The sequence below is a fragment of the Daucus carota genome, chromosome 4 (assembly GCF_001625215.2).
Source record: "Daucus carota subsp. sativus chromosome 4, DH1 v3.0, whole genome shotgun sequence".
Taxonomy (NCBI): domain Eukaryota; kingdom Viridiplantae; phylum Streptophyta; class Magnoliopsida; order Apiales; family Apiaceae; genus Daucus; species Daucus carota.
The window spans coordinates 33870931-33895953 of NC_030384.2; the positions used below are offsets into that span (position 1 = coordinate 33870931).

At 33.6% G+C, this 25023-nt stretch overlaps 2 protein-coding genes across 2 annotated transcripts; both read left to right on the top strand.

The window, feature by feature from the left end:
• The first annotated feature begins 8452 nt into the window (after positions 1 to 8452).
• LOC108217279 (AP2-like ethylene-responsive transcription factor At1g16060) lies at positions 8453 to 11454 on the top strand. The gene is made up of 7 exons (XM_064091331.1): positions 8453 to 8720; positions 8829 to 8911; positions 9177 to 9265; positions 9395 to 9468; positions 9572 to 9622; positions 9798 to 9874; positions 10399 to 11454. The coding sequence occupies exons 1-7, from the start codon at positions 8560 to 8562 to the stop codon at positions 11001 to 11003; spliced, it is 1140 nt and encodes a 379-aa protein (XP_063947401.1). The 5' UTR covers positions 8453 to 8559; the 3' UTR covers positions 11004 to 11454.
• Positions 11455 to 12922: 1468 nt separating this feature from the next.
• On the top strand, positions 12923 to 22587 carry LOC108217889 (histone-lysine N-methyltransferase ASHR3). Its single transcript, XM_017390790.2, has 11 exons — positions 12923 to 13468; positions 15440 to 15586; positions 19070 to 19237; positions 19802 to 19828; positions 19987 to 20104; positions 20189 to 20285; positions 20398 to 20491; positions 20586 to 20664; positions 20826 to 20997; positions 21757 to 21837; positions 21904 to 22587. Exons 1-11 carry the CDS (start codon positions 13136 to 13138, stop codon positions 22067 to 22069), a joined length of 1482 nt encoding a protein of 493 aa, XP_017246279.1. The 5' UTR covers positions 12923 to 13135; the 3' UTR covers positions 22070 to 22587.
• The last annotated feature ends 2436 nt before the right edge of the window (positions 22588 to 25023 follow it).

Here is a 25023-nt window from a genome sequence, read left to right on the forward strand (position 1 = left end):
CTGATTGTTACCGGTAATATTTTGCTAGCACTTTTAAACAATAAACAATTAAAAATATAGTATTAAATTAAAAACTATATCATAGAGTGTATTATTTTCTTAAAAATACATAGTATAATATATATATCGAATTATTTAAAAAAATTTAAAGCCGGTGCAGTAAGATACGGATGGGGATCGAGGCATAGTTAAAAAGAAATAAATGGATGTTTTAATATAAGTGTATGGGAACACACTAACAATCACGTTTTAATCAGATAATGGATTTTTATTAATTTCAATTTAATCAATAATGATTATATTTATATGGACAAAAATTTTCACTAAAATATATTATTTATATAAAAATATTCTTATTACACTGACGGTAGAAATATCCATAAAAAAGTTTATAAATTACGTCGCTGATAGTATTGTCATATCCCAAAATAACATATGGACATCTCTAATTTAAGCCCGACATCATACATTTGTAGGCAAAAAAGAAATTTCATACATCATATCCTCTTGTATCAAAATTTAAGAGAATGTACCGTGGAAATTTTCTTTTTTTTTTTATCATAATATATCATATTTAATTTGTTGTATGTTAAAATGTTGATGTTTATTTAATAGAAAATTTGATTTAGAACTTTTAGTCGAAATTATATCTAAAGTAATTATATCATGAGTGTACCATAAAGGCTAAAAGTGCACTATAGAATTGAGACTATGATGAGTCACTTCACATTTTGCTCGTTAATCGCGGAAGTTGAAAAACGTGAAGGTGGTGTCTTTGATTGTTTTGGCCTTCTGGGTTTTAAGGTTTTTTTTATGATACACACAGTATAAAATATTAATTAAATATATTTAATTGATTAGTTCTAGTAATACTATGTGGGTGTTTGGCTGACACTTATAAGTCCAGCTTCTGGATTATAAGTTATGAGCACTTATTCGTACCGTTTGTATAATAAGTCAACAAGCACTTATAAAAAGCTAGGAATGCTAGCTTTTGTTTCAGGGCTTTTACTTATTTCCCAAATACTTTAATCACTTATAAGTCTTATCTTGCTTCTAACTTCTACTCCACTTATTTATTTTAAGCAATAAGCACTTATTTTAAGCTCACCCAAACGGCCCCTATATATCCCATGATGAACATGCACTGGACAAGGTGCGGAAATATTTGAATATCGCAGGACCACGAATAACGGCTCCTCCCTGGCTCCTCCCTCCTTGGATGGTGGTCGAAGAGATTAATTGAGTTATCGGCGAGTTTTCTAATTTGTTCGGTAGCAGTGAACTCTGGCTCAAAACTCAAAAGTAACACCATCTTTGATACTTGGTGGGAATTGGTTAATCGGACATATTGCGTAAAGTTTGTTGAAAATCAATATATTTATATAAATGAGAAGCGAGGGGCGTGTAGGTGGCGCCTCTCACATCGTTCCGTTTTATTTTTCTAATTTTCTGGAATTTTTGGATGAAAAATATTAAAAATTAGAACTACCTTTTTTAGTTTCGGGTATATTAGAAGCAAGTTTCAGAATCTGATTTTGTTTCAGTTTTGTTTCAGATTATTTATGGAATATACTCCATTCGTCTCAATTTATAGGTCCATTTTGGAATAAACACGCATATTAAGAAAAAAGTTGGTTAGATAGAATTTTATCTCATGTATCATTAATTAGTGCATTGATAAATGAGAATATAGTTGAATTTCAAGAAAATCACAATAAATATAGGGATTTAGTGCATTGAGAAATGAGAATAGTGTTGAGTTTCAAAAAAGTCACAATTAATATGTAGATAAATTTGTATTGAAAGAAGAGAGGGACAAGTATTTTGGGACAAATTTTTTTTCCAAAGTGGACCTATAAATTGAGACGGAGGGAGTAGTATCTTGAAAGTTTTAATCTGATTTTGTTTCAGATTATTCAATTATGGGAAAGACATATTATTTATGGAATATAGTAGCTTGAAAATTTTAATCTGATTTTGTTCAGATTATTTAATTATGGGAAAGAGTAGCAAACAAGTCTCTCTCCACCTATAAATACCCGTATAGATCGTAGTATTTTGGATCATCAAAACACAACCTCCTCTCTCAATACCACAAATCTACCCGATAGTTCTCTTACTCGATTTTTAAAGGAGAAGCGAGGGGCGTGTAGGTAGTGCCTCTCACATCGTTCCGTTTTATTTTTTAATTTTCTGAAAATTTTGGATGAAAAATATCAAAAATTATAAATACCTTTCTCTTGCTCGATTTTTAACTCGGAGGTGTCGTTATTCTGCAACGATAAGTGAAGGCTGTTACAGCAAAAGTTGTTGCAAGCAAATGTAGTTATAGACCGTTATATTGGAGTCGACAAATCCAAACACGTGAAAAGAATATAGTCTTGATAGGATATCGATGGTTGATATCAATAAATTAACTATTAATGATGTATGTTTGTTGGTTATTCTTTTATAATATTTGTTTTGTTCATCGGACATGTTTGTTGTTGTTAATTTTTATATTATTTACTTTGTATACATGAAAAAATTATTCATGCATTATATGTTTGCTCCGTTCAAGCAACTTTAAGAGGGTAGTTATATTTAAGTTAAATGTTTTTGGGCACAATCAATCTAAAAAAATTAGAGGAAGGTGACAATGTAAGAACATGATTACTTTTCCAAAAAAAATAAAATTTTAAGATTCGTCACGCTTTAAATTGTTATTTACGTGTATAAATTTATTGTCATTTTTTCACCATGAATTATAGTCCAATTTTGCAATTTTATATATTAGTATTTGTATTACATCAAGATTTTTATAATATAAATTTATTTAATCGTACAAATATTAACTTGAAACATTAATATACTTTTTATAGAAAGTCATAAAATTATTTTATTCTATAAATATTAATATTGGATCATTAATATAATTTTTATAGGCCGCCGCAACGCGCGGATTCTCAACTAGTGTAGAATATTATATCTCTATATTCCATCTGTCCCTCTCAATCTCTCATTTATTTACGTTACTTTCTGGCACATTTTTCCACACTCATTTAAAGTATACCTCCATGATATATTTTTTAAACTTTTTTCTGAATAAAAGTTTGATGTTTAAACTTTTATTCAAAAAAAGAAAATTTTTTAAAAAAATTATGAGACTATACTTTATAGGATACTCAAAATGCATGCAAATAGTGAACGTAAACATATGAGAGAGACGGAAGGAGTAATATTTATTGTGCATTTGTCCTAAATGATATATTTTAGATATAATATGTTATAAATATTTTGTGTTATTATATATAGAATATAGGATCATGATCAAGAGAGAACCATTAGAAAGTGAATATGATAAAATATCATATTAATTTTGATAATAATTTCTTTTACAGATTTTTTAAATTGATTATATTTGTAGAACAGGAGAATGTACTTTCTTACGATACTTAGTTTACACATTAAATATATGCGAGTCCTCGTGTACCTTCGTGTTTCCTGTATCGAAAATCAAAATTCATATTCATTTTTTTTTTGTCATTTCATTTCGTGTTAACGTATTAAGTGTCAAATTGTCATACGTATGTAAAATATTAGAAATTTTGCGAGGAATCGACAACTATGCATTCAAACAGAATGCATGATCACTTTTGTGTGAGGGCTATTCATTTTATTTTGATAAAAGATTTTTATGGGCCAGTTTGAAAGTTTTGGTTTGGTAAATATTAATGGGAAACTAATTACTATCATAACATTTTATTTATTTAATTTGGGAGTATATTTTTTTTTCCTGCGATTTGAAAGCCAAAACCAAATTGACTGAAACCGATCCGAGATTTTTAGAACTGAAATCGTTCCGGTTGTTCGGTTTTGGCTTTTTAATTTTTAAAAACCGAAAATTTACGGTTGCGGTCTCAAGATAAAACTGCAGAGAACTCCGCTTTGCTCTACCCTAGAAAGGAGGGAGTAGTAATCTGCCTGCTAATATTGGACGAAGGGAGAGCCCCGATTGAAATGATCGCCATCAATCAGACATTTCCCTGTTTTGCTGTTGATCCAAAATACTTTTAGCTCAGAGCAGCCGTGGTAGGAGCCCAACTGCTTTTCTCGGACTCTCAAGATGACTTGATCATTTGTTTTATAAATTAATATTTCTATGTGCTCATAAGCACATGATAAACGTTAATTCTATGAGTTTGGTGTATTTTTATTGATCTTATAATTATAAATATAATTGAACCTCTACCTTCCCACCAATTTTTTTAATAAAAATTCAATAAACTCGTCAAATTTAGCGTTATTGTGCTTAGCACACATTAGAAAAACCCTTTACAAATTATTTACGTTAGACAGATTTTGAAAGAAGTTCAGTCCCAGCTTGGTGGCCACTCACCATTTCATTATCTGGTCCTACTTATGTTTATCTAGCTGGGTTGAAGTTAGTTATAAGTAAATCTTCTTGCATTGAAATGATTAACCCACCTGAAATTGTTACTTATTTGGCATGGTTGTGGGGTTCAGAAAAAGAAGAAAGGATCCCTCAAGGAGCCGATTTAAAATACTTATCTACGTAGGTAACGTAGCAAACATTTCGAAAATTGTGTAGTGCAGCCTAAATACCAGAATGCTTGATGCAAGTCAGGACTCCTCGCCATGTCGTCTTTATATTATAGGATGTTGGTTATGCCGGGATTTTACATCTCATGTAACTGAATATGTCCTAATTGGCTAATTTACTTCACATTGCAGATTATTCGAAACATGGACAGTGTCTCATACAAGAACATATGCTTTGAATTACGTCAAGATTCAAGAATACAGCAGGCAGATAAGCACCGCAAGTATATCTTATACTCTTATGCAGGCATCCTGATGGTCATGTTCGGACATGCTGGGATCAAGGATTTCACTGTAGGAGAAAAGGCCTGGGACATCACAATCTCCACAACTAATGCCCAAATTCTCAGATTCTGTAGAACATGACCCGAAATATCACTTGTTAACATCGGATAATCCGGTGTTTTGATTTTTAGAAGAAAATGATACATTATCTTGCGTTTAGGTCTAAAAACGATCTAGCGTGTTAATTAGAATGTGACAGATTGGGCGAACACCCAGGCTGCACAGTTACTACAAGTCATTTGACTGGGATTTACTAAGGGCATCTTTTAACTTTTTTTTTTTTTTTTTTATCAACAGAGGTTTATGACTCTCTTAATAATTTCTTTTATGAGGAACCTAGCACTTATGTGGCTCGCCATTTGTTCCCTTGCACGCCACATTATCAAGCCAAAGAGCCACCAGAGCGTCTGTTCATGCCTGCATCGGTGGAATCTTAATTATCAGTCTGGTACCATACCATACCACACATACTCGGTATTCCCGCTTAGAGCAGGGTCTGAGGAGGGTAAAATGTACGAGCTCTGCCCCTACCCTTAAAGTAGAGAGGCTGTCCCATATATATCACAATATATATCATTCTGAAATCATTTGAAAGAGTGCTTTTATGTCAAGGAAGATGAAGGTGACCAGAGCAAAGGGGTCTTTTCTCCACTGGTCGACTAGAAGTATATCAGATTCTCAATTTTAAATAAATATTTGACACAATTTCAAGCAGTAACCTCTAGTAACTTAAATATCTTTAGAATGAAGCATGGATATTGATTAGAAATTAATCCCCGACTTTCAGAACAACACATTCCGTGATTAGTACAGCATGACAAGAGTACCCAAATTATACTAACCTGTGACAAGAGTACCCAAATTATACTAACCTGTGAAAACTCAGACTGGGCAAATTTTTTGTCAAGTGCTTTGACTTGGTTGGCATCTGTTGTGCATGTAGTGTTAGTTAATGTTGTTGAATCCATATGATATAACCTTGCACACGACTCTGGCTACGGCTACATTTCAAAGTTCAAACTATTGAATTTGCATGCATGCGTGAAAGGAAGCAAACATGTAATGTTCAAATTCAGAATATTCATCAAGAAGTAGTCCAAGGATTATATATACTAGTTAACTGTGGAATTTACTTTAAGTTTCACAATCAATCTTCATCAACTGTACGTAAATCATTTTGTACGTAAACCATTCCGTGTATTTAATTATAAATTTTGTTATTATATATTTATCCATCACATTCTTGTATCTTTTGAGTCTTGGGATCTATATATATTTACGCTTACGGGTCAAATTCATATGTAATTTTAAACTATTTTCTTTTAAATAAATTTAATATTTAGATATTTATATGAAAAATATTTAAAAAATAAATTATAAAAATAAAATTTATATACATCTTAAAATCCGTGTCAACAAAAAATCGTAAAGAAACGAGAGGAACGGACGGAGTACATTCTCCCACTAACGTGCTGATCAAATGAGTGGATAACATTTATAACAACCTTTGATCTAGATGGCTATTTCTGATTGAAGATTCATAATAAATTATGCATAGCGATTGTATGCGACACATATATTGCAGAATTATCCTAACAGGGCCGTCTGTGAGAATTTTGGGGCCCTGTGCTAAAATATGAATTAGGCCACATATAATAAAAAAATATGTATATTATAAAAGTAAATAAATAATAAAAATATTATTTTTTTATAAAATTAAAACAAGTCACTTAAAATAATATAAATAATGTTATTAAATAATCAGTAATTATAGTATTTTAAACAAAATTTATATATAAATTTATTTGAGATATATCTATATTTCATTGAAAAGAATGAAATTTATAGTACATATGAAAAAATATCATATGTAAAAAACATTATGAAAACATTTAATAAAAGAGTAATTATTATAAAAAAAGTAAAGATACAACACAAAAGAATTTAAAATGCAAATAGACATAATAAACTAATCTATCAGATTATGTAATTATTTATCTATAAATAAATAGAATGAAAATAAATATAAAATTTTTAATTTTCAATTTCATTCTTTAAATTTTTTTATTAAATAAAACATTAATTTCTAGATTTTGAGGCCCCTGTAGCTTTGGGGCCCTGTGCCGTCGCCCACCTTGCACGTCTCAAAAACCGGCCCTGTATCCTAAAATCCTATTGCAAGAGACCTATGATCCAGTGTCCACAGTCACGTTACTACGTACACGTAAACCGATATGAATCGAGTGTCCACATCAACGAACGCCATTATGTGAGCATTATACATTTTAAGTTTTCGATGCTTGCTCTAGAAAAAACTTTACATCAGCGAATAGAGTTCATAAGACATTAAGGTAAAGCTTCACTCATTTATGCAATTAATCCACAAAATGGAATATAACAGAATGTTAGCTTCCAAATTAGACGATTCTAACATTCCCTCTCATATATTGGAGGTCACATGGAATTAAACCCGAAGCTCCCGCGTGCCTGAGTTTTGATATCATGTTAAGTGATCAGTTCTCCTAAAACTTTAAAGGTGTTTGGAGGAGTACTTAACAACATCATATTGCAATTCTAACAATAGGATGTCGCAGACTGCATTCTTTAAAAGCAGAATTAAAGAATTTATCGATTTGTAAAATGCTCTGACTCTTTTTTGCCCCCTGGTAAATTAGTTTAGAAGCTAGAAGCCTAGAATAGTATCAATTCTGCGATAATTCTGAAATGATTATTGAGGGAAGACTTACTTTTTTTGTCATGAAAGTGAGGAGGATTAGTCTTTAATTAGGTTACCACTTACCTAAGCCTTTATCGAGTGAGGAGTTCTTACTATATATTCGATCTTGTCAATGTAATCTTTTCAGAAAAAGATTATCTGCAGATGTAATGAGGAAACATGGTCTTTTAACTTTTCTTCTGTTCTGGACTATCACACGATTCTGAAAACTCTTTGTAACTTACGTTTGCCTGCCATTAGAATTCAACTTCTCTTGTACGGATGCAAAACGACTCTTGTAGTCTGTTGCTCAACTAAAAACGTGTCTGCTCATTTATTTATGCCAAACTATCATTATTATTTTTTGACGAGAAAGAACCTGGAACCCCAACTCCGAAGAAACTAAAAAGAAAAATTACATATGATAGAGGATAGAAATTGATGGTAAAGAAACCAAATTAAAGGAGATTCAGAGAAACGATCCAGTGAACTGCAATTTAAACCCAATGCACGAAGGTAAAATCTCGATCAGCTCCAGTGTTCTGCAGAAGTTCACGCGTTTAATCAAGGTATTCCAAAACAGATAAACTAATTAAATCTATATGATTCCAAAAACATTGTTAATTATAGTTAGCTGTAAAATAACAGTTATAGAATAGAAAAATAGCCAGAGGGTAAGATAAACCAATAGAATTTGTTGTATAGAATTTTAACAGCAGATAACGAGTGTAAGAATAAAGACAAGGGAGAAAAATTGATGAGAGCCTGGCCAAGACGGCCACTAAAATCCTTAAATCATTTCCTGCTGCCGGCTATACATACCCCAGCTCTTCAATATTACTTTGACAGCACATTCTCCTTCTCTTTTAAATTCTCCCTTTATAAACCCCTTCTTTGGAAGACTCAGTCATAATATTTCACACTGCACTGGCTAGCTATACATACTTTTACCAATGGCTAAGTTATCGCAACAAAACCAGAGGACCGCTGTCACTAAGACTAACACAGCTGTTAATAACAGTATTCACTCTGTTGTCAAGGTGAAACGTACCCGGAAAACTGTTCCCAGGGACTCTCCTCCTCAACGTAGCTCAATCTATCGCGGTGTCACTAGGTAGAATTTCATGTTTATAAATCTTTGATCTTCATTTTCTTTATTGATTTTTTTTGGGAATTTATTCTAATGAGGACGTATACTTGTGTGTTGAATATGTATGATCAGACATCGTTGGACGGGGAGATATGAAGCTCATTTGTGGGATAAGAATTGCTGGAATGAATCTCAGAACAAGAAAGGCAGACAAGGTAATTTTATCAGTAGATTACCAGAGTTACGCTTTCTTTTCTTCCTTAAATTTTCATGGTCACTTTCTTTATAATAATACTCTTTTTTTTCACTTGCTCTTGTACATTGGTTGATCCTTGCTTTGTGAACCCCTAATGGACATGCAGTTTATCTTGGTACGTACATCGGTACATGCACATACATGTTCATACTCCATCTTTTTATGTTTTTGCTTCTTTTTTACAATTCTTATTCTCATTGTCAATGATGTGATTTGGTATTTAGGTGCATATGATGATGAAGTAGCGGCAGCACATTCTTATGACCTGGCGGCGTTGAAGTACTGGGGACACGAAACCATCCTTAACTTCCCGGTAGCTACAACTGAAATTATTATATATATGCTCTTCTGTTCTTGGGGAATTTCTTCCTCTAGCACTCTTCTTTTTAAACTTCTGCGTATAACTGACTGTATAACGACGTTTTGGTATGGTTGCATGTAGTTGATGACCTACCAGAAGGAATTGAAGGAAATGGAAGCTCAATCCAGAGAAGAATATATTGGATCTTTGAGGAGGTAGATGACTGAAACTTTCCCAATCTTCGGTTAATGCAAAACTATTTTGAAAACAAGAAGCCAGTCTGAACCTAAATATATACACCACAAATATAAATTGCAGAAAAAGCAGTGGATTTTCTCGGGGAGTCTCAAAATACAGAGGTGTTGCAAGGTACGTACAATTCAGATTTTCACTACAAAGACTGCAGAGTGTAGTGCAACTTAATTATTTTAGATCAAACTGTAATGACAAAAACTTCCCTAGAAAGATCATACGACATACACGTTCAAATGAATATAACCGTATTTCCCTCTTCAATTTCATTAATCATTACATATCTGAGCAGGCATCATCACAATGGAAGATGGGAAGCTCGAATAGGCAGAGTCTTCGGAAACAAGTATCTCTACCTGGGAACTTATGGTAAATATATGAATCTCCTCTTTTTACCTCAAAGTCACTATCTGTCTATTTGGCCTTTACTGTTTCAAGCATATCATGGCTCATTTTGATATACATGTCAATGCAAGCGTGCCAAAGATCACCACCATTTCTGCGTACTTAATCTTAATTATTAGAGGTCAATTTCTGGACATACATGGAGTCACATATATATATGAGAAAGGCCATGTCAAGAACAATTTAAATACGAACAAGTAACTATTGTCATCTATTTTAATGGCTTGAAAACGTTGATGGCTAGCGAAAAATATTAAAGTGCAGGTTTTGTATGCTCTTGCAAAACGATAGATGATCCGATCACAATCATGTTGATGCGACAGCTTGCAAATTGTTGATCTGTCTACAGAACTATTTAAGTATTTGAAATGAACCCTAATTACCGAGCTAGTACTGCTTGACTCTTCTGTATATAGTTCTGAAATTAGGCATCTAGCATTAATTTAATGGCAAGGAGTAATATAAAACTAATTTCGATGTTTTTGCAGCCACCCAAGAGGAGGCAGCAGTGGCATATGATATGGCAGCCATTGAGTACCGTGGATTGAATGCAGTTACAAATTTCGACCTCAGTCGTTACATAAAATGGCTAAGACCTGACGGTAATAATTCCACCACCACAGCCGCGACAGATCTGCCAATCCTTAAAGTCGAAACTCCCAACACTTTACCAAACCTAATTCAAGACGATCATGATCACAACAATATTGTTGAAACAAATTTCTTCCACCACCGACAACCAACACAGCCATCGCTAATTAGTGCTGCAAATAATCAGATGGCACTAAATAGTAATCCTCCGGCACCTCCAGCTACTGCCACATCAGCCCTCGGACTACTGCTGCAGTCATCAAAGTTTAGGGAAATGATGGAAATGACTACAGCCGCGGAGTACCCCTTGACTTCATCCGAGTCAGAACCTTCCAGAACCTGCAACTTCCCCGAGGATATTCAGACATACTTCGAGTCACAAGACCTAAGCAGCTTCACAGGGGGAGACGATTTCCTATTCGGTGATCTCAACTCGCTAATGCAACCTATGTTGCACGCTCACGACTCATCATCCTCAGGTGGAATCGATCACTACTTCTAGCAATCATAACTCAGTTATAAAGCGCAAACTGATTATAAATTAAGCCTACATAATTTAATAAGTGAAATTAAATCGATCTAGAGGAGCATCGGACGCCCTAATTAGTTGTTATTTGTAGATACAAAATAAAGATGAGGATTCTCATCATCTGTATTTTTTATTTTTTTTAAATATCGCATTTCCTTCTGATTCATCAAGTTAAGTAGCTAAAGGCCAGATCCTCTTCGTGATCAGTTGAGGCATCAGCGCTAGGATATGGTGTTCGCGAAATAGCTGGATCCAAGAATTCTTCCAGATGACTCTAGCTGGTTGGATTAGGTTAATTATGTACGTAGTTATTTATTCTGCTGTCTCTCGTTCGGCTGTACTTTTTATACTTCATAATTTGTTTCATCTTTTGATTGAAGCATAACTTGTGGAGCCTGATAACAGTGGGCAAATTCTTTTCTTATTCTTGTTTCTTCTTCCTGCTGCCGAACAATATTTAGATGTTTTTTTTTGTCTGACAACAATGTAAGCTATATGTTCATTACTCTTCATTCATTGTTAAAAAATGCAAATTAAGTCAAATATGATGGCAATTTTACTTGTAGATCATGGGTTATCCAATTCATTTCAACCTGCCCTAGTTGTTTTTATTTGTTATGTTAATAATGAAAGTTTCTATAAGAAGATGTCTTACATGTAAATTTTGACAATGGTGGAGGATAGTATGTGAAGGAACCGCATCAGTATTAAGTAACCACGTGAGGACAAGTCCAATGATGCGCTATATCTTCCGAATATCTAATTCCTTTCGAATCAGGGACGGAACCAGAAATATTTTTCGGAGGGTGAAATTTTACTAAAAAAATTTTAAAGACAAGATACTGCAAAATTATGAGTTTTGGGGGGACTAAATACTACAAATTTTGAGTTTTGGGGGACTAAATACTACAAATTATGAGTTTTGGGGGGACTATATGCTACAAATTATGAGTTTCAATCATATAAATTGATTATATATAAGGGCTTGGGGAAGGTTTTGGGGGGGCCAAGGCCACCCCTTACCCCCCCTTCCCTCCGTCCCTGTTTCGAATCTCGACAAGGGAGAGAGGAGTAGTTTGTGTTGCACTCATCGGCAATTCGGCATTGATGATCTTTGTAATTAAGAAGCAACCAGCCTTTGTAATTACGAACAATGCACCTCCTGGGAAAAAAGTTGGTCTTATTGCAGTCAGGACTGGTCGTCTCCGTACGTGGGCAAGCCGCAAGAATGATTCAATTTCTTCCATCTTCAAACTAATTGAGAGCATGTGGAAAAACTAAAAAGTAAATTTCATGTTAATTTTCTTATTTTCTGGATCCCCGTACCCCTTCGGCCCTTCCCTTCTCTTCATCGTTAAAAAAACCTGGGAGCACTGTAGGAGACTAGGAGTCTCGCCCTCGTGGGTCTCAAAATTCAAAAATTTTCCATAATTGTTGTGGCATTAGTTACTATGCCATTTGAATTATTTCTATTTAAATATTGAAATTCCTAACAATTTAAACAAAATATTGTATATAGATTGTAATTTATTTAAGGTTCGGATCCTTTATATTCGTAGAATATATAAAATATTAAATTTTTATATACATAGGATTATAATTTTGTTAGAATTTTCTTGTCCATCAATTTTTTTCCCACTTAACATGTATCACTAAGCATCGTCTTTTATTTAATTTTTAGTTTATTTTTCATTTTTTTAATTTTAAATTTAGAAAATGTCAAACAATAAATGACGTGTTTAAGAAATCAGAACAAAAATGAGTGAACCAACACGACTATAATTTCAGCATAAATCAGAAAACAAAGACAAAAGGCAAAAGCCCAACATAAAAGAGGAGGCTATTGGCGTAAAAACACCACCCCCTCCCTCTCTGCAACTGCCCAAATATTTCATCCTTTCCCGCCAAAAGCAGAAGCCTCCTCTTTTCTTACAATAAAATACTCTCTCAACTTTCGTCTGCTTCTTGCATCTCCATTTAATCTCTCCATTCCCCAAATCCCATTTCAGACATCCCCTAAATCCCACGCACACACACAAACACACACATCTCTTTGGTCTCAAACACTCCAAATCCATTTCATACTTGTCTACATTGATACAAGAATGCCAGATTTGGGGACCCTGTTAAACCCCTCTTCCACTTCCTCAATTCCAGACATCCCCTGCCCTAATTTCGATGTTAAGCCTGGCCCCACCGACCACTGTGAACCAACCACTTCTCCCAAGCCTGATTCGGTTATAACGTTACAGACAGATGGTAATTCTAGCAGCGGCGATTGGGAGCAGCGGCTGCGCTTTCCGGTTCACAGTCCCAAGAAAATGAGGGTGTTGAAACGGTGTCGTAATAAGAATAAGGAGAAGGCTTCTCGAGGGGAAGAGGAGAAGGCGTCAGGGGAAGTGTCGTGTGTTGTTCCCTTTCTAGGCACTGGAAAACTGGTAATTTCTTGTTTATTTTGTGTCGTTTTACGCCTTTCGATTCTCGTGAAATTGCGTAGTCATTGTATGTATGTGGAGTTTATTGTGAATGTAGTATTTCCTTTTGTTGTTTCAATATTGTTTATTTTCCTGAATGCTGAAAATGATGTGGTATTGTTTATTTTGGGGGTGATTATAGAGGCATTTTTGTGTTGCAAGTGCTTGTTTGGTGTTTCGGTTTAATTAAATTGATACTGTCATGTTTCCGTTCTAATAAATTGAGATAGGCAGAATAGGATCCGGTTATAGTTCTGTGGTAACAGGGTATATTCTCCGCCTCCTTTTGTTTGTGACTAGGTCATGGCTTTGGCCCCTCGTAAACAACAATCCCACTCATCCTACCTAAGACAAAACAAGAAAAAGATTTATAGAGAGAATAGTCTTAATTTGTTTTTTCGTTTAAAAAGAGACAAGGACAGTCAAGTTTTACTTCCACATCTTTAGACGAGAACACTTGGTGTATATCGTGGGTTGGTAGAACTAACGAACCAGGGAAATTTGTAAACAGTTTTTGAAGTTTAGATAGACTTCCTTATGAAGTAGATTTCTTTATCTGTATGAGTTGTTGCAATTTCAATATAATAGATTGACCATCATTGAAAATGACATAGCTGGTAATGCTGTGCATAAAGGTGTTACTGCGATTTTATTGGATACATTATTAATTCCTGATCACACAGAACGTTTGCATTGGAACTCTGTTGTTATACAGGGCGTACCTTTGAAGTTAGCAAGTTCTTTTGGGTCCTGCTTTTTGGCCTTGTTTAGGTAGACCGAATGAGGTCCAATTGTGAAACAATAAAGTAGCCAGTGGCTTAAGCGTCCATACTAGGCCTGTCAATGGAGCGAAAATCCGATCCGACCCGATCCGATCCGAGGTCATTTTAGCGGATATGGATTTGATAAAAAAAAATCCGATCCGAAATTCGATCCGATTAAAAAAATCCGTTAATAAATGGACCGGATATGGATTTAGGGTGATCCGATCCGTTAATAACCCGATCCGGTCAATAAATAAATAAATAAATATATATATTAAATATTATATATTATATATTTATAATAATATATCTTATTCCCAAGATATATTTATAAATATTCTTGGTATATATGAATGTATTACTGAAAGTCTGAAAAACTGATATTTTAGGTGTTTAAATACTGATCTCATCGATCACTAACTAAACAAAAAATAATGTAGTTATTAGCTTGCAAAGCAAAAAAAATATAAACACATGAAAGCACAGGAGATAGACATGAATATATAGTTGCAGTCAGAGTACTTTCCGCAGCAACAAATAAATTTTAACATTGTTATTTACTTGTTTTATTTGTATTTTAAGTAATGTTAAAGCCATTTAAAAAAATATATAAGTAGTGAGTAAATGGATTGGATATCCGATCCGAGATCCGTGATCCTAATGGATATGGATATGGATCGGCTTAAAAAAAATCCGGTCCCGATCCGATCCGAATCCGAATCCGATAAAATAAATGGATATGGATATGGATTTAGGCCGATCCGATCCAAACCCGATCCATTGACAGGCCAGTCCATACGTGGAATTTGTTTATGGTGTCTTCTGATGACTCAGGAGCATGGTGAAGGTCAAAGGGAAATAATATTTATACTTATGAGCCCATGATAATATTTGTGTTAAAATCATTCTGAAAGATATAGCAACAAGTACTTTTAGTCATGGAAGCGGATCTAAGTTCACTCCTTTATTTTCTATTGCTTATTTCTTTATATCCGTGTGTATGTCAGTACCTCAAATAATATAATAGTACTTACTAAGGGTCTAAGACAGTAAGATGGGTGTAAAGAACTATGCTAGTTATGTATTGTTTCTAAGTGCACGTATGAAGTCCTAATTACACTCTGCTTCAGGTAGACAGATGGTGTAACTCCGTATCTGATATCTATTGCAGGCTGAGTGTCGCATTTGCCAGAAATTAGTCCAACCTGGGACAGAGTTTTTATGCACTGTACGCGGTTGTGAAGCTACATATCACTTACTTTGTGCAGAGCAGAGACTTGGAGTTTCATCATCACGAAAATTCAAGTGTCGTCAGCATGTAAGTCATGCAGCCTTTAACTTGACGAACTAACTTGACATGGTAGAATGAGTATGTTATCCTTGATATACTATGTGGCGAATAATTATATTTTTGGTAAAGATTAACTAGAAAAATTTAAACACACCCATGCTCCTGCTGGGGTATTTGTAGGCTAAGTCTTGTAGATATGTGGCGAACAGATATAAGAAATCAGTGACATATTTTGAAACAGGCGAGTAACAAATTATTTCAAGTTGGCTTCAAGTGCCTAAGTTTATTTAGATACTTCTTACAGTGTAGTGTACTTTAAAAAAATATATGAAATGGGAAATATATGAAGTAAGTATAGTGTAGAAAAGTAGCGGGGTTAGTTGATTTTTATATTATAAAATTAACTATATGGTAAGTTTTGAAATGAAAAAAAATTAATAGGACATCCAAAAAGGAAAGTGTAATGAAATGGTTGGGACAAAGGGAGTATATAGCTTATGGCCTGAGTAAGCACGGGTATAAATAAATATATTAAATTTATTATTTACTAGAAATATAATAATTTTTATTTGATTGGATTTTCATCTTTATAATATATTTATTTAATATTGTTGTTTAGGGGTTACGCTCAAGAGAGAACCCATTCTTAAAATAGATACTAAGAACCACTAAGGTTCTGCTGCCTAACTTTTAAATAGATTTTCAGAATGTAAATCTGAATACATGTTTTTTGCATCGTTGTGTGTGTTCAATAATGATTTTAAAATATAATACATAAACACGACACTTTTTACATTTGCAGTTCTGCTGCAGAACCCTTATTAATACTAGAAAGTTCTAAGAGGAACATGACCCTGTTGTTTAGATATAAGACTTTCTATGTATGAACTAACTATCCTATTTTACATTTTGATTTTTACTAAAAAATTATTTTCAAGAATTTATTTGAGAATAATATGTTTTATTTTAATAAGATAATTATGTTGTTTTATGATTATGAAAGTGATGGGAAAAATATTCAGCACCAACAAACATAAGTTTGCTCATAAGGTCTTTAATTTTTAATAAAATTTAATTTTTTTAAACCCGTAATGTTTTAGACGTCTAATAATTAATTGCTACGTGTAAGGCTAATTGGAGTTGTAAGTCTAATAGTGGTATTTGTATCAATAGTTGCTTGACAAATTAATATAGAATTCTAACGCATTCAAAACTAGTTTATTATCAATTGTTTTGACAATATCTTGTATTTTGGTCTTTTTTCTATAATTAATATGGATTTGACTAATAATATTAAGATGGACTTCTTATTTTTTGAATTCTGAAACATTATAGGAATTTTATATACTCCCTCTGTCCCATTTTAATTGACCCTTATTCCTTTTTGGTACGTCCTAAAAAGAATGAACCTATTATACTTACTATTTTTGAACACTACATTTCACTGTTACACCCACTACTTTCTTCCACTATCTCCATTCTATAATAATATAAACACTATTACACCCACTACTTTCCTCCACTATCTCAAATCTATTATTAATTTTTGATAGTCCCATCACTTTACCCACTCTTCAACTAAATTTAGTTTCTTTTACTACTTTTTTCTTAATCTCCGTGAAAGTCAAACTCTTTTTGGGACGGAGGGAGTATTTGTTTTGTAAATTAAATTGTTTGAGTTTTAAAAAAGAAAGTAAATAGTTTTGTTGGCGACATAATTCTGTTGGTGGTAAAATCATTATATTACAAAATCATAGCCAATTTGGAAGTTCAACAAAGCTTTAACTTCAATTCAAAACTAATTTATCATTGAATTTTTTGACAATATCATGTGTTTCGGTCGTTTTACAATATGCTGCTGCGACATGGGCAATTGTTCTAGGGGTAGTAGTTGTAGTGGGTTCATTATCGTGGAGGTTGTGTTTGTCATGGCAGTGTTGCCAACTTCTTCATCTTTATCACAATTTTGTAATTGATAGGAGTTTGAATTAAATTTTGTATTAACATGGATTTGGTTAATAATATATTTACCATGATAGAAATTTTATAGAGTTGTTTCTTAATTAAATAGTTTGAGTTTTAAAAATTAAAATGAATAATTTTGTTGGCGATGTAATTTTATTGGTAATATAATCGTTACATCACAAAATCCTAACCAATGTAGAAGTCTTTTTACAGTAGTATTATTAAAAAAATATTATAGGATGATTACCAATTTTTGGTACTTTGGTATTTGGTACTTCTGATGTTCCACTAAAACGGGATTTCGCTTATTAATAAAGGGTACAGATGTGTGTGTATTTTTGTACGTTAATAAATTCGACTTGCCATACTAATTTAGCTGCAATGATTATTCAGTAATCTAGTTTGTGGTAAGTATGTAATAACAAATTATATATCCATCTAACAGAGTAAAGTACAAAAAATCAGCTCATCACATTACCCTCCTTCCACTTAACACATTAATCAGTTTTCATCATTTCTGTGTTACCGCATATGGTTTAGAAGCTGTAACTTGGATTGAAAAATTATGCCAACTGTATGTTCGCAACATCTAACTCAACACCACTAACCAGAATTTCTATTATTAATTTTTCAGATCCCTAAGTCAACTCAACCAAGTTTGTTTAGTCCCAAAATTTGTTTATTTAGCAATATAGATTTCACACAAGAGTAAACGTTAAAAGGAAAAATGCAAATCAACTACCAACAAAAAACAGATGGTTTTAGCTAGTTACTCTGAAATAAGCAGTGAATTGAAAAAACTTTTAGTTGGGTGTCTTCCATTTAAGTTTTTCTCCTATACTCTGACTACCTGATATTTTAACTTAAATTTTACACTTAGCATGACTACTCAGACTCAATGTTACATCTCAACAATCTTTGTCAGACTTCCATCTATTTTTAAATGTTAGAAACCCTTATAAAAGTTGTTATAAGTTCAATTAATTGAATGCATTTTTTAAAAGTTAAGTGACCTACCTGCAAGTTGGCCAAAGTTCAATCATGTATTTGTCTGTTATCCTGTTTTTGTATTATTCTTTTCTTGCCATTGCTTGTAGTTAATATGAAATAAAGGCTAGTCACTGAACTTTGGTCAATTTAGTCTCTGATATAACTTCATCTGTTTTAGGAAGCCCAAACTGATGATTTGTGTAATGAAGCTTACTATATATTGTTAATTTAGTAAAAAGGAGGAAGTAATCATCATCTCAATGGAGGACTTTGAGTTAAGAGGTCAATGGATTCAAGGAACTCTTTGGAGCATTTCTGTTTAGAAGCATAATGGAATGAAATTCATAGAACCTTCAACAATAATTATGTAGTACTTGTATTGATTTCTGCTTTATACATTTAGGTACATATATGCTCTGGTGGGCTAAGTTTATCTTTTACAGTGATATTGTTAGTTATATTTCCATGTAGATTTTATTATGGACTAATTATAAGTTATTTTGTACTTGCTGCCCACCATCGTCTATAGTATATGTGACACGCTCTGTTTAATAGGCTTGCTATCTCTGCAAACAAAAGTTCCAGCTGCTGCGATGTGTGAGGTGTGAGTTGGCTTGGCATGCAAAATGTGCAGCATTCCCGGAGCATGTTGTACATTTACATGATCAACCAGGTCAAGCCATATGTTGGAAGCACCCTACTGATTGGCATGAGGAGAACAAGGTCAATGTCTTCTTTCATCAGGACTTTTACCTACTAAATGTCAATTAGATCTTTGGAATCTCCTGAATTGATCCTGAGTCATGATTTGACTCTTTGCTTGTAGCATATCCGTTACTGGCTAGGTGTAGTCTAAAACTCTGAGCACTCACAGGGGTTTATGCATTTATATCCTTTTCTTGTATAATAAAGCTTTAGAGTTCAAATGAATGATTCATGCCATGTATTTTTATTATTGTGTTGCCTTGTTGGTTTAAATAGATAATCTTTACCCTCTTGTCCCTTTTGTTTCCTTAACATTGCCACTCATAAGGTTTTTGATTCTTTGATCTTGTAGAAATATCAGAATAACATGTTATATTAGCTGAGCAAGACTTTCAGAATTGCTTGTTTGTTGCATACTCCATATATTAGTACAACATGGAATGAAATTAGTGCATGCAGTTTAGAAAGATACATTTTCAGTGGACAAAAACAATTTACAAGAGAAAAGCTTAATTTTGCTTTAGTAAATCATCTTCAGTTTTCTAAAGTTTGACTAATATGTTTTGTTTTTTCCACGAGCAGCTAGCAGTGCCAATAAACAGTTTAGAGGTATCTTCCCTTTAACTTTTGAAATTTTATGAACTGCATTTTCTATTAGATTTGTATATTTATAACGAAGTACATAAAAACCTAGAAGACATTAAGTATCTTATGTTATCTTTAAAATTCAAATAGAATTAAGGCTCACCTTTGTATCCTGTTTTTAGGAAGTGTTCTGTCGCCTACCACTACCATATGTTCCAGAGGAGTTTGATATTGATAGAACTTGGAAAGACACTATTGAGTCTGAAATGGCACCACCCCCATATGTTCACATCAAACGCAGTATCCTTGCTTACCTTTTATAGGCAATTTTTGTGTCTTCACTACATATATATGTATGTGAACAGTGGTCCTCAACTGAACTAGGTATCTACCTTGTGAAGAAAAAAGTTGATGCAGACGATGCTGATATTGGATGTACAAATTGCACATCTTCTGATTGCTCTGAAAATTGTGTCTGCAGGTACTTACTATTACACATTTATCTAACAGAACTTATCTGTTGTACTGTTTTTATCTCTAAAGTTCTGAGATCTGTCTTGTTTATGACTAGTGTTTAAACCATGCTCTGATAGGGTTCAATGTATAAGCTGCTCAAAATCCTGCCGCTGCTCTGAAACCTGCAATAACAGACCATTTCGTAAGGGAAAAAAGATTGAAGTTGTAAAGGTGAAGTTTATTTGGTCTTACAACTTTTAACTTTTGCAAGCTCTTTAAAGTAGATGTTTCCATCTTTGATTGATTTTTCTTTTTTTTTTTTCAGACAGAAAATTGTGGCTGGGGAGTAAAGGCTGCTGAATCTATCAATAAAGGTGATTTTGTCATCGAGTATGTTGGAGAAGGTATTTCCTTAAGTTATTATCGCTTAAGTTTTGTCTGAACATACACAATCTTGGTAATTGATTTTACTTCCAAGACAGAACATGGTTTAATTAACACTTAAAAGACTGTCATGTTACATTCTTTTTGTATGATTATTGTTTTGTACTTTATTCTGATTCAGTTATAGATGATGCTATGTGTGAACAACGGTTTTGGGACATGAAGCACATGGGCACTCAGAACTTCTATGTATGTGAAGTTCAGAGAAACTTCACAATTGATGCAACTTTCAAAGGAAACTCCTCAAGATTTTTGAACCACAGTTGTGATCCCAACTGTAACCTAGAGAAATGGTTAGTATGGTGTGTTGTTGAATCAATATAAGACTCAAAGTGTGCCTTCTTTATGATCCACCTATAACCAAAAATAGCAAGTCTATACATATCAACCACCTCCCACCTCAGCCAGTATGTATTCAGGGATATGACTTGCACAAAAAAGTTTTAAATTTTGGTTACAATCATAAATTTGTTCTTAATTTTAAATAGATTAAACTACTCAACATAAATTGCCTTGTACAGATTCTCCTGTTCATGACAGTCTATGGTTTTACTAGAAATTATTAATGCGGCACTTATCAAGTCATCCTATATATTAAGTGGGTAGTTCTTGTGACATTTTAAGGACGAGGCGTGCCTACAGCATGGGATGCATATATATGTGGTTTGATTACATCAGAACGATTTTTATATATTGTGGGTGTCTTTCATTTTGTTCACTTAAAGCAAACTGACAGCCATAGACAAGTAACCATTTCTTAACTAACCGGTGTCTTTTCTTTGGTACTCTTTGTGCATACCAAATACAGGCTTATTAGAGCAATATAACATTAGGTCAGTGGCATGAGATCCCATGTTGCTTGGCCGGGATCATTCCTGTAATGCCAGAATGTTTATCATTATTCTCTCACACTGTTCAGATTAATTGGATCTGTTTTCTACTTACATTTTGGTGTAATCTAGTGATTCTTTAATGTCGTTCAGATTGGATCTGTTTGCTACTTTCTTTTGGTGAAGGACATTTCTAAACGATGTCTCTGATTGTTTTTGCAGGCAACTAGATGGGGAAACTCGTATTGGTGTTTTTGCTGCTCGGCCTATCCAAGCTGGGGAACCATTGACATATGATTACAGGTATGACCTTCAAGTGCATCATTATACCTTGTCAGCAACATTTTAATTCTCAGTTTGTAATTACAGATTTATTCAGTTTGGAGCTGAGGTTAAGTGTCAGTGTGGAGCACCAAATTGTCGAGGGTATCTCGGGGCAAAAAGAAAGACCTCCAAGGTGGAGGAGCAGCTGCGCGACTGGGGTTCAAAGGGCAAGAGAACCTCAACAGCTTGCTTTGCATTCATTGAAAGTTGATACTACTCCTGTCGGATTCTTATGACTGGACATCCGGTTACCCATATCTTTTGTGTACATACCTTTGTTTTACAACCAAATATGGTATAGACAACTAAAAAAATAAGAAATAACAGATACTACAGTTTAGCACGCACTAGGGGAAATCATATGTTCGTTCATTTGGGTTGGGGTTGGGGTTTAGGATACACGGGCTCATTACAAAGTCGTAAAAATTGACTTTGAATCATAAGTTGAAGATATATGGAATCTTATCTTAGAGGCATGTTGATACAGTTTCTGGAAGTTCTTTTGGGATGCATTGTATCTTTCGGTTTAAGATTTGCAAAAAAAAATTTGAAAGCGGGAAAAAAATTGATAGAGTGACCAAGGGTAGATATGGGGAAAAAAAGTTTTTTGAAACTAATTTATAATACATTTGCTTCATCTTTAGTTAAAATTTTTAATATATACCTTTAGTCTTTCTATGAAGTCCTCATTTTATTAGAGTCCACACATGTTCTGTAAGTAAAATATAGCTTAAAATGTTACAAATAAATTATTTTTTCGAATGATCTTTTACGTATATCACTATTTTAGTCTTAAATCTTGTAGATCCCACGCATTTTATAAGTAGAACATTGTATAAATATACTATTTTAAATTACTTTTCACTTGTAAAATATATATGTGGGCTCCCAGACTGCAATGAAATGGGACTCCATAGAACTTGTCTCTCCTTCTGTGTATATATATAAGTTAGTGAATACAAACCAACTGCATACCAACTTTTAAATAAAAACTAAAAACCATTACAATTTCGTGATATTCATTTTAGAAATCAATTATTTGTATTGCAAAAATTGATAAAAACTTTCAAAAATTAGTGAAAGTTTTTAGATCTGTGCTTGTTGCCGATAGGATCAACAATGATGGAGGCTCAGATGACGGGCAGAAATATGGTAGGGATGAGATTGAGATGATGGAGTTATGACAAAGGTGAAGGTTGAGACGGTGAATATGTGGTTGAGATGGCACGGCGGTAGAGGTGACGGTCGCTGAGGTGGAAATGGATTTATTGTAGAATTTAACGATATTGCATCTGGACTTTTAATTTGTAGAATAGGATAGTTCTTAGTTAAATAAGAGTCTATTTACAAATTTTGTATCTTTCTCCCTTCATTTTATTCCATCCAAATTCGCATATCATCGGATAGAAGTCGCTTGATGCAGTCAGTAAATAAAAAACGTAATATTAGGTGAAGAAAAGGGGTAAAGTTGAAAGGCGAGGATCTGGGGACCGCCCTGTGTAATTGGGTAATAGTGAAAAAGTGTCGACAGGAAAACGACTTGATTACACACATATATGTGTATGTACGTATGTAAATAATGACGATATTGTTTGGTGGGTGGGTTCAGTCTCTGCACACTAGTCCTGCAGCAGCAGCAGCAGATTATCTTAAGAACAGAGACACTACTGCTTTGAGTCCAATTAAATTTACGATCACACTCTATCTACTTGTCATCGTAATTAATACTACTCCCTCCCTCTTGTCCCTGTCACAAACCTCCACCATTTATTGCTCAAAACCTTTTCACCTATTAACATTTCAAGTTTCGGAGGTTTCAAAGGCCTTTCGGAACGAGATATACCGAATTTGTTTGGTTTCGATAAATGAATACCAAAGGGGAGAAGAAAATGGAAGAGCTGAAAGGTGATTTGGTAAGAGGAGTGAACATAAAATCTGAAAACTAGAGCCGCCAGTGGCATGGAAGTGAATCAAGAAAGACATTGGCCGAGGTAAAATAGCAGTACTAGAATGAATGTTTGGAGCTTAATGTGACAATAGGGAAAATCTTAAAATATAGGATGCAAGATTAAAACACAAGATCACGTGCATTAATTAGAGATAAGTTATGGTGATGATAGGACAGTAGTACTTACTTGAGATATTGTGACGGATCCATCACTACACAACATCTCCTCAACACTTGTCATATCTTGACCTGTCTTTTCCCCACCCCACCCGGCCTATACACACATATACTCACATTTTCTTAAACTTCTTTTTAATTTTTTAAAATAGTTACAGTGATCACTTAAAGTCATAAATCTTCAGTTTTTTAAAAAATTCTTAATTAATTTATAAAAATATTTAAAAGACATCGATTATACTTCGATTTAATTAAAAAAAATTCTAATTTATAAATTTTTGATAAATTTTGAATCATTAGATTACTCGATAAATTCTAAGTCAGTAGGTTAATCGATTAATTCCAATTTCTAATTTCTCCAATTATACTAATCGATTAATTTTAATTTCTGATTTTTTTTTTTTGAAATCTTAATTTCTGATTTCTACATTCATGTCAGAATTCCAAACATACTCATTGATTTAAAAATTATTGATTACATCCTATTTTATCATTAAGTTCTGATAAATCCTAAAAATCGATTCCCACACATGTTCATGGCAATCAGTAAATATGAGCCCATTCTTTGGACCAACAACAAACAAGAAGAAAAAACTGTCCTTGGATTCATGAAAATGTTGAAAATTTCACACAGAAGAACCAAACTACAGTGTTAATGCTGATAGAGAAGCCATCTATCAAGTGGAAATACGAAACATAAGAGTAGTGTATACAAGTTACAACCAAAAAAATACCAGATTGAGCCGTCCCGCCAATATCACGTTACCACCACCGAGACCCGGACAATATATTGTTAACAAGAGATGATGCATCGACTCTGCACTTGAAAGCCTAAGTTTCTACCACCAATGCTTAAACATTTCTTCCATTTCTTGTTGAGTAACGTCAGCCAGAGCCACCACTGTACCAGCCCCAACATCACGAGATCACAGTACTTGAGTAACCAGAGTTGCTTTTTTACCGATAGCCGATTAATCATCGTTACAAAATGAAGGAGAACAAGTTGATAATTTCTTATATTGAGAGAGATAGAGAGAGGG

Coding starts and splice junctions, on each gene's coding strand:
- LOC108217279 (XM_064091331.1), top strand. CDS start 8,560: ATGGCTAAGTTATCGCAACAAAACCAGAGGACCGCTGTCACTAAGACT. Junction 9,469..9,571: donor TATATTGGATCTTTGAGGAG/GTAGATGACTGA, acceptor TATAAATTGCAG/AAAAAGCAGTGGATTTTCTC. Junction 9,875..10,398: donor TCTCTACCTGGGAACTTATG/GTAAATATATGA, acceptor ATGTTTTTGCAG/CCACCCAAGAGGAGGCAGCA.
- LOC108217889 (XM_017390790.2), top strand. CDS start 13,136: ATGCCAGATTTGGGGACCCTGTTAAACCCCTCTTCCACTTCCTCAATT. Junction 15,587..19,069: donor AATTCAAGTGTCGTCAGCAT/GTAAGTCATGCA, acceptor TCTGTTTAATAG/GCTTGCTATCTCTGCAAACA. Junction 19,238..19,801: donor ATTGGCATGAGGAGAACAAG/GTCAATGTCTTC, acceptor TTCCACGAGCAG/CTAGCAGTGCCAATAAACAG.